This window comes from Prinia subflava, chromosome 2 (genome assembly GCF_021018805.1).
Source record: "Prinia subflava isolate CZ2003 ecotype Zambia chromosome 2, Cam_Psub_1.2, whole genome shotgun sequence".
NCBI lineage: Eukaryota > Metazoa > Chordata > Aves > Passeriformes > Cisticolidae > Prinia > Prinia subflava.
Genome location: NC_086248.1, coordinates 35,622,937 through 35,633,603, shown reverse-complemented (window position 1 = coordinate 35,633,603; position 10,667 = coordinate 35,622,937). Strand labels below are relative to the sequence as shown.

Below are 10,667 nucleotides of genomic sequence, written 5' to 3'. Positions count from 1 at the left end.
CTCTCTATAATCACTGTGGCTAGTATCCAACAGCAGCTCCATCCAGGGGGACCAACAGCCTTTGGCAGGTAGAAAACGGCACCATGTACTTGTAATGATAACGATCACTCTCAAGACTCAAAATGGAAGGGTTTGTTTTGGTTTTATCATTCTCAGACTGCACTTTTGATTTACTAATGTGGCATAATAAGAGTTTGGTCACTTGGGAGGGATGGAAAGTGAGAGGAGCCAACAGGCTCTGTTCAGATGGAAGCACAGGCTTTCTGTGAAGGTAAGCAATTTAGCACCATGTAGCAAACCAAGGGCTGTGCCCAAGGCAAAATGCTGTTGCTGTTCACACATAAGTCACTTCATTTGGTTGTAGGAAGGTGCCCTCTGCACTGATATTCAGGAAAACTGTCAAGAGATTCCAGGTGAATAGCTTACAAGCAATCAAATCTAGCATTTAATGCATAAGCTTTACACAGCAAGACAAGTTTATAGGAAAAAAAAAATCAAGCCAATCTCACCCAAGATAAAGACTGTTTTATATTACTGAAGGCAGGTCACATCCAGTAACGAGAATAATCCAAGAAAAGTTTTTGGTACCACACAATCCAGCTGACCGAGTCAAACATAACCACGCATGAAAACCAACACTGAAGATTCCTGGGTACTGACAGCTCCCACCAACGCATTCACACTTTTGGTTACTCAACAAACGGGATACCTGTCATTTCAGTTAGCAGCATACAGAGGAATTGCTCCAAGCCCGGGCACTACAAGCAGCACCGCTTCTGAGGCTCGTTCCAGTGTGGAAAAGAGAGGTTGTGAGTGGTGCCACATACAGTCAGCGAGAGGCAGAGGAGCGCAAAGGGAGCCTATGCCACCAACAGAGCACAACCACCGAGTCTATCTGTAAGATCACCATCTCACTTCCCTTTCAGAAAGTGCCTTGTTTATTTAGTTTTTAATGGTATGGCATAAGGACTCATGTATTTTATAGATAGATACCAAACTGGTATTATCAAAATAAACCCATCTGTTTTATAAACCCACTATTTACAAAAACGGTTTCTGAAGTTTTTTTGTTTTGTTTTGTTTTTTTAACAAAAATTAAACTATACACCAATCTAAGTTACAGAAACAAAAATAACCTTTATAAGATCACATGTATAAAACAAGAAATGAAATGTGTTTTTATTTAAGGCAATACTGGGCTACTTCACAAATCACCACCTCAAATATATACACTGCTCCACACTACTAATTTTCTATCACATTCACAACGGATTCTTTAATACCAAATATTGTTTTAAATCTTCAATGTAGCAAACTATTTTTATTCACATTTCCATTTTTATTATGGAATCATAAATGCTTTGTAACCAATTGAAAGCAATGAAAAATGTAGCTATAAGAAAACTATTATATTTATGTGTTAACTACATATGAATGTCATCCATAGATACTGGATGTTAAAATTTACAAAAATGAGTGTGTCAGTAACGTTTAACCTATGAAATGTGATCTTATCCAGCTTTTTTTCTGTAAATAAATGTTTTATGCAAAATAAACTGGATATGGCAGACTTAGCTAGGTTTAGTCCAAAAATTCTTAATTTAAAATGATTAAAGGACAGTTTTAAAAACTTGCTCACTTAGTTACAAATTAAAATTCCGAATATAAATGTGTCATTTAATAGTTTAGACTTACAGACTGCTGGTGGCAGCAAATGATTTACAATAATAAATATATACAAAAAATGTATCTACAAATAAAGAAAACTGTTATACATGAGAAGTAACCTGGTGAAAGATACCAATCACAGACAACTCACAAAGATTTAGTTTATGGAAAGGACAATTTGATAGAAAGTTGAGGTCTTGATCAAGTATTTACAAAACTGAAGCAATTACTTTCTTCAAGTCCCATAGGGATAAAAACAAATAAGACATTTACATGACTCATGTCATGTTTTTTGCTAGATTAAATCACTTCAAAATAAAAGAGCTCCACAGTTACTAGCATGCTTGATGGCTTCCTATTCAAAATAAATTCTGTTACAAGTCATGGTTACACACATTATGTTTTCAGTATTTTGATTCCCCTTCCTCAGTACCCAAAACAATTACTTTTGCAGCTATAACCTCTGGATCTTCCTCCCAACGTCCTTCGAGCTTTCTCAAACTGACAACAGGTTTCATTTCCTGAAGCTGCTTCAACACACGCTCAGTGCAGTCTTTAAAAGTCTTGTCTAACACTATCTTTATACTATCACCACATGGAAGCCGTGATGGGTTGGCAAATGGTACAAGGGTTTCAGTTTCAGAACACGACCAAGTGACGTTATCACTCGCTACGGGGGCCTTCTCACTGGCTTTCCGCGAGTTTGAATGGGATCCTTTTTTGGTTCCACCGCTATGGTATTCTCTTTCAGAGTTTTTCTTTTGCTTCACAGCAGATTCTTCAAGGAACTTGAGGAACGACACTTCAAAACCCATTGGCTTGAATGAGCTCCAGTCAAAAGCTGCAGGTTGCTCTTCGGCCGTTTGAATGCCGACAGCAGTCTCTTCCTCCTTGTGCAGGCTACTCACGCCACTGGGCAGTGCTTCCTCTGTTTTCTCACCTCTCTTTCTCTTACTCTGAGATACATTTTTTTCTTTATTTGCTCTTTTCAGGTTGTTTGATTTTTGCTTCTCTGCGGGGCAGGAGCTGGTCTCCTGTAAGTCACTATTTACACTGGAAGAGATTTTTGCTTGATTTTCAGCAGTTGAACAATCCTCATTAATTAGTTTAGTACTGAATAGTTCTGTCAGTTCATCTACTTCATCCTTCTCACCTTTTTCAGTTTCCTTTTGTGGTAAGGTAGTTGTGCTTGAATCATTATTGCTCGCTATCAAACTCGGCTCAGGCTCTTTCACATCAGCTTTTTTATCAGTTTCCTCCTGCTCACAAGAGGCTTCCTTTTCTTGGGAGACAGAGTGTTTTTTAGATATAATAAGAAGATTCCTGTGTTGGGAAGTAAAAGCTTTGGACAGTTTGTGACATTTATAATGCCTTATTATGTTACTTTCACTTGTGACTACAGACGAACATCCCTTTATCATACATGGATACTGAGTTATGAACCTGCTTGTACATTCCGATAAGGCTTCGTTTCTGGTCTTTATAAAATACACATACTTGCCACGTTTCAGTGAATAAGCCTTATTTTCCTGAACCTGTATTCCTTTTGAGTTTTTGTTTTCCAAGTTCATGTTTTTCTTTCGTTTTGTTTTCACTGACAGTCTATTACCTTCTTTCCCCGATCTGTTTTTGAGTCCTCTCTGTTTAGATTTCAACGGTTTCTCCTGATTCGCTTTGCTTGAAATGTTTTCCTGGCCTGGTGTCAGTCTCCTGGGTCTTATGAGATGATCTTTATGCCTGTCATTATGTTTGTTAAAAATATGCCTCAAGAGGTTAGACCTAGTAGCATAAATACGGTCACAGCCTTCACAGTCACACTTGAACATACCATCATCTTCTACTTTGTTTGGCTTTATCTCAACACTGTGATCCGTCTCAAGATGCACAACATAGTTAAGATATGCTGTAAACGAAGACTTACACTGAGACTGGTCACAAAAAAACCTTCCCACCTCCGGGGCTGATTTCATGTTTCCAATTTGCTCTGGGGTCATGTCATGAAGCTTCATATAATGCTGTATCAAGCTGGTAACTTCCTGGAAGATGCGAGAGCAGTCACTCACCTCACACCTGAACTCTCTGACAGCAGGTTTGGTTTCCACCTCCTCGCGTTCCTCTTTGCCTTGCTCATTCTCCTCCTCCAGCTCAGCAGAGAAAGCAGGGAGGTCAGATTTGTGCACAGCTTGGTAATGAAGAATTAGGTTTTGTTGTATTGTGAAAGCCGCAAAGCAGCCCTGATGGACGCACCGGTATGGTCTGTACGGGCTGTATCTAGTGGGAAACTCCAGAGATTTTGTTGCGGGCTTCCTACCATTCCTCTCCTCTTTCTCCTTCCTGTGCTTCCTAACCTTGCGTACTTTGGCTTGTTCCTGCGTGCTATCAAAAGATGCTGGATTGTGCTGCTCCAGTGGAACAGAAACCATCTGGGGAGGTTTTTCCAGTCTTTCAGGAATATTATTTTCTGGTAGAAGTTTTTCCAATACTTTTACAGGCTCTACAACTTCCTTTATCTGAGTTTCTTTGACCAATGGAGCTACAGATTTGTTTTCTATTACTAGTGCCTGCACAGTTTTTATTTCAACAGGTTGTGGGGCTGTATTTATAGTTTCATTTTGAGATCTTCTGCCATAAGGCCTCTTAATTTTTAATTTTACCATCTCCTCTGTTGTAAAATGATGTACAAGCTGACAGTGTGCTCGGAGATTAGAGTTTCTTGTGAATGTTTTTGGACAGGTAGCTACAACACATTTGAATGGGGCATACTTCAGTTGATGTTTCTTTATTTCTAATATCATTTCTGCAGTGTACTGATGGATCTTGCCATAGTGTTTAAATAATGCATCTTTTGTCATAGCACTGTAATTGCAGCCAGGATTCTGACATACAAAAGGTTTATTAACTCTATCACTAAACTGAATGTTACTTGCCTCTGGAGACAGCTGGATAAGGGGTTTATTTTCAACTGATACAACAGGAACTGCTGGTGCTAGCTTATCTGCTGGAGGACATTGAGAAACAGTCTCAGAGATGGGAATGGGAGAATCATCTTCTAGCTTCAGCTTTTGCAAGCCTTCCAAAATTTGTGACATTTGAGTATCATCCTTTTGAGATATCTCGGACTGAGCAGAGGTACCCTTTGCAGCAGTAACATTCCCTGTGCGCACAGCAAACTGTGTAGAGCTGGGTAGTTTTACACTGTGTGAAGAACTTTCTGAAGCAACCTGGGTGTTATTCACTAGCAAGTTCTGTCCTGAAGCAATAACAGGATCCTGAATTTCAGTTTTTACCTCAAGCATCTGTGAATTCATAGCCGTTTTAATTATTTCCAGGGTTTTTTCAAAATTCTGCATGACACTGTTCTGTGAAATCTGTTCTTCCGAATTTGCCTGCACACAAGAATTTGCAGCCATCATTTGGGAATCCCCATTTTCAGTTTTTACTGTTAAAGGGGGCAGAACTGTATGAGCCTCAAGATTTGTTTTGAAATTCTCTTTGATACTGGCCATGAATAACTGATTGTCAACATTACTGAGTTTCTGTGCAAGGTTTTCCACCACAGCTTGAGAGCCACAATTTGCCAGCAAGTTGGACTGAAAACTTTCTCCCTGTATTTGCATGCTTCCTTCAGTGCTTTTGGTTAGAAGTCCCATTACTGTGGCATTGTTTACTGCTAATTTCTGTGAGGTATTGGGCACAAGCAGGGGCGTAGGTGTTTTTCTCTTCCTCTTTGAAGAGCTGGTTCCCTTCTTATTCAAGCTGCTTGATCCCGAATTCTTGGGACTACTTATAACTGAAACTCGTGAACTGTTCCCTGCGAAGTTTTGCGCTGCTGCAACAGTGTTAGAATATGAGCTAGGACACAAGCCATTTTCAATGGTCTTTAGCATTAAGTCCTCTGTTGCAAAAACAGGCAAACTCTTGCATTCATTTAGTGGAGGAATTTTGGCATTGAGGGTCCTGTTTTGGTCTGTCAGCAGGGTACTGGGGTTACAGACTGTCTGCAGCAGAGAGGGTGCGGCTGAGTTGGGGAGAACAGCTGCATTTAACTGAGTTGTACCAGAGACACAACTTGTTGGAACCACACATGGAAGTACTTCTGTGTTATCAAAGCTACTTGGGATGCCTGCAGTTTCCAAGGCTTGTTTTATGATTTGATTACCTTCCTCATTCCCACTGGTATTAAAGTTAGTCACATTGGCCCGTGGAAACATAGTCTGCAGTGTGGAACGATTTTCAGCTGCAAGTAACTGGAGGAATGATGGATCTTTGAAACATGTCTCTGGATTGAAGGCAGACTCCTGGGGTTGTTGCAAGTTTAATGAATTTGAAGAAAGAATCATACTGGCAAGCAAAGATTGTCCATTAGCCTGCAGAGCTTCTGGAGAAATTTCTGATTCTTCAAGAGGCTTACAATAAGATCTCTTAGATAAGTGACCACCAAGTGATCTAGGATTAGTAAAAACTCTGAAACACCTGCTACAGATAAATTTGCCATCTCTAATTATTGCTGGCCACTTTGCCCGCTTGTTATGTTTTGGCTTTCTTTCTTTCCCATTTGAGCCCCTGCCACGATCTTTTTTTACCTTTTCTGAAGCTGGATGCTGAGAACTAGTTTCATTGAAGTTATTTTCATTACTCAATTGTGAGGGAAATATTTGATCAACACTTTCCTCTTTTGGGAAGGTAGAACTAGTGTTTCCTTCTAGTTGCAAAGAAAAGCTATTTGTGTTATTTTCCAGTTGTGAGAAGACTGAATTTGGAGGATTCTCCGCTGACGAAGGAAAGAGAGACATTGGACCATTTTCTGCAGGCAAAGGAAGAAAAGGATCGGAACCACCATCAACATTCAGAGGCATAACTGTTTTTGCCAGATCATCCAACTGTGAAGGTAAGGTTGCAGCAGACAAATTTTCCATTGGTGAACACAAAACACTCTCAGGCTCACTTTTAATACGAGTAGACAAATTTGGATTTATGACACTTTCCACTACAGGCAACATAGGATTTGCTAGATTTTCCATGTGGGTTGGGAAAACAGTACTTGAGACATGCTGCACTTGACTGGAACAGGCAGGATTCAAATTTGATTTGTTCTGTGCCGTAAAAGCAGCACCGTTGGGATTGCCCACTTGAGATGACGGTGTAAGATATACAATCTTCCCATCATTCGGCACATTTTGCAGATTGCTGGATTTTCGCGGTTTCTTATTTCTGCGCTGCATTTTAAAAGCTGCATATTCATCAGGGTGTGCTGCTTTCATGTGTTTGCCAATGCTCTGTGATGAATTGTACGTTCGAGTACACCCCTCAACCTGACAATTAAATTTCTGAACTGGGGCTGCTGGTGACACAGCTGGAACTAAAGAGCTATTTATGATAGGCTGTGATGGAATCAATGTAATACTTTCTAAAGTTTTTAAAGGCAGGTTATATAGATTAGCTGCAGCTTTAATACTGTCTTCAATTTCAAGTCTGGAAATGGGTACACCGTTGCGATACCCTGTCTGATTCTGCATGCCGAATGGATTTACAATGCTCACTTGTCTTTCTAAGCTTTTTGATTCAAGGGCTTCTGGTTTTAATGTGTCTGAGGTCACAGAAACAGTTTGAATATTGTGAGTCTGACTAAGACAGCCTTCCTCCTTTCTCTCTTGGAAAACTGGAAGACAAGAGTCAACTGAGTGGCACAACTGCTGGACTCCAGGTTTACTAGTATCTACTCTATTGGCAGTAGCAGCCAATTTACCTCTTTTTAAAAAGTTATCTCGGATCTTCTGGTTAACAACAGACAGCTTAATGCTGCCTGCTGGGGCTGTTTCTTCTGTCTTTATTGAACCCATAGGAGACTGCTCTGAACCAGCATTAGGCAAGGAATTGCTTTGCTGCAGTACGCTCACTGATGCATTTACACTTTCATTCCCTAGTGGTTCTGCTTTGATTTGGTTCCAGACGTTTTCTCCTTCAATTAAACTGCTTCGGTTTTCAGCTGGAGGGGTTGTCAATTCCTCTTTAATTGCAACTCCATCAGTACTTTCATTAGCTTTAGAAGGCTGACCAAGATCAGGCTGATTAGTTTGGTTTTCAGGTTGCTCTTCTTTTTCAGGCTGCCTGTTGTGATCCTCAACATGCTTTTCCAGTTCATTCTGTGAGCGGTACACCTTCCCACAGCCTGTGACTCTGCAGGTATAGGTATTATAGTGTTGTGCTTCATGATCATAGAGCAAATAGGCCTCAGAAAACACTCTGCCACATTTGGGAAACATACACTTAGCTCTGAAGACTTGATGCTCTCTCCTATGGGTCAGCAGCTCTGCGTAACTGTTAAAGCCAGCCTTACATTTCATCTGTATGCAGATGTAAGGCTTGCTGCCACAGTGCATTTGTAAATGATCGTTCAGGTGAGTAACACTTACAAAATGTCGTCTACAGTACTGGCAAATCACTTTTTTGCTCTGCATTTCAAGAAAACGTTTAGCTTCTTCATTATCTTTATGGCCCTTTGCGTGTGCTATAAGATTTTTAAAATATTTAAAGCCTTTTTTACAAAGTGTTACAGGGCAGGTGAATTCATTAACAGGAGGTGGCTTTTGAACTGGCACTATCTCTGGTATGTAAGGTTTATCTTTGTCATCGTTTTCATCATCCGAGCCATCGTTATCATTAAACACAATGAAGTCTGTTGAATAGAGACTGTTCTTCTTAATGGGTCGCTGCTCCTGTTTGGATACAGAATTAGTTTTCTGATTCTCACTGGCAGTTGTTATTTTAGGAGGTCTTCCCAGTCGCCTCAGTGGTTTCATAGCAGCCAACCTCTCTTTGCTAGATTTTTTCACATGCAAAGTTACATGGGGAACAAAGTTTTCTTTAGAATTAAAATTCTGGGCACAAATAGGGCAACTGTAAATTCCATCTTTATAATGTTTCTGTGCATGTCTAACTATTCTGTGACCTAGGAATTCCTTGTCACATAACACACAATACTGCATGTAAGCTTGCCAGTTCCTAAATCTAGCTGATATGAACCCCCTCTCTCTGAGTTTTTTGATTTCTCTCTTCTTCTGCTTTTCATCTCTGATACCCCTAAGAAGGCTGGTAGCCTCATCAATGCCAGCAAGCCCATTCAGAGAAGTTTCTTTACTGTCTTCTTGGCCATCCTCAGCCTTCTCATAAACTTCACTATCATTTAGTTCATCTATGGATGACACGATGGATGCCTCCTCCCCCATAAGTGCCAGACACTGACGCTTTAGAGTTTTCCAGTCCCAGAACTCTGGATCAAAAGGCCACTGAGTTTTCAGTACAAGTAAGAGCTCACAGCGCAAAGAATTTGGTATTGGAAGATTCTCTTCATCATACTTCTGGTCAGGCTGATTATATAGCATTTCAACAGCATAATATGCATCCACAGTGGGTTCCAGAAGAAATTCACTCAGCTGACAAGCACGTTTCACCTCCAAATCATCTGGAAGTAAGCAGGAGATAGTCTTGCAAATAGATATCTTGACATCTACATTTTCACTGGATTCCAAGCGCAGTGCTTTCACACACAGTTCAATGCAGGTTGCAAGTCCAGCACCATCAATCTGTAAAGCAAGACTAATTTTAGTAAGTCACTTTATCTAACTCTTTCTATACTTTTAAGTGTAAAAGATGTCATTATTCAATCATAAGTGTCAGAAGAAATGCACCTGGGATTCACAGTAATACTTTTTACCTCAAGAAAAAGAATGGATTGTCTTCAGATGCTATTCCTTAAGTGGCACAATTTGTCCTCACGCTACTAAAAAAATACTGAAGTTTACATACAACTAAAAGACCCATTAATTGTATGTTCTGTCTAGCTTGAGGACTTTTGGACTGTATGTCCGAGATGTTCAGTTTATATTAGAGCAACATTAAGCCTTTTCCTTGGAATAAAGCCTGTCAGTTGTGCCACAGGTATTTGGGTTTAGCTTCTACAAAACATTAACTTAACACTGGGTGGAATTCAAATGGTAAAAATTGCTGCAGTTAAAGAAAAACGTGATCTTCAGAAAGATCTATAATTTGAAGATCACTTCAAATCTTCAAGGTAAAAGGCTTACTTTTCTTTTTAAAAATTATGTCACTTCAAAGTCAACTGACTTCAACTGAACACATGGCTTCAGTCCAACTGAAAGCAGTTTAAGTATAGTTAAGTTTTGTTAAGTGTTCCCTCATTTGAATGTTCTAAAGGTCATGTGGTCTTTACTCATTCATACCCTAAGGCAACACCATTTACATGACTTGACTTTACAAGCTTTATTTATTTATGCTGCCAGGGATGCACAAGAGAGGCTGTGGCATATATGAGAATAAAGTTCAGCAAATTTATGAATGTACAAGTCTACTACCTACATGGTCTCCAATTTCTGCCAACAAGTAAATGATCAAATGCTCACTGCAGAAAAATCAATACGGCATGGAGCAGGCAGATCTTAGTATCACAAGACTCTGTGAAAGTTATTTCCCCCTTCTCCCCCCCCCCATTGCAATTTATTTCACATCTTTCATGGGGGGAAAAAAATCTTTAACTTTAGAAGCCCACGATTACCCACATCAGAACACTGAAAAACAAAACCAAGAACTTTTATGCTTAGAACTAATATCCCCACATACATCTTTGTAAGAGCTCAGTTTAGCCATCAATATTAAATGTTGCAACTACTAAAGGAACTAAGAAAATTAGATTACAAGGTTAGCTGAGAAAGATGAGCAGGGTTTTAATACAACATTGTGTCTAAGTCCAGAAATGACAAGTATCTCATTTATCAAAAGAAACTGCATTCATAAGTGGCAATTAAAAAAGTTTTGAGTTGTAGTTTTGGGGAGCTTCCTCTTTTCTTTCTAAATTTCTTGTAATTTTCCTTTTCTTATATATTAAGATACACCCTTCATTTCCTTTCCTCATAAGCTGGTCCTCTCCATTTTCTGTAATTTCTGAAATATGGAAAATAATGGCAAGCAATGTTAGGGCCTGC

The 10,667-nt window shown here is 39.6% G+C and overlaps 1 protein-coding gene across 1 annotated transcript in view; it reads right to left on the bottom strand.

Annotated features, from left to right (window-relative positions):
* Positions 1-1,153: 1,153 nt before the first annotated feature.
* ZNF292 (zinc finger protein 292) overlaps positions 1,154-10,667 on the bottom strand; it is a 51,323-nt gene continuing 41,809 nt past the window's right edge. Inside the window, exon 8 of the mRNA XM_063389608.1 lies at positions 1,154-9,251. Coding sequence (XP_063245678.1) covers positions 2,073-9,251 — 7,179 coding nt within the window. The 3' untranslated portion in view covers positions 1,154-2,072. The remainder of the gene's footprint in view (positions 9,252-10,667) is intronic.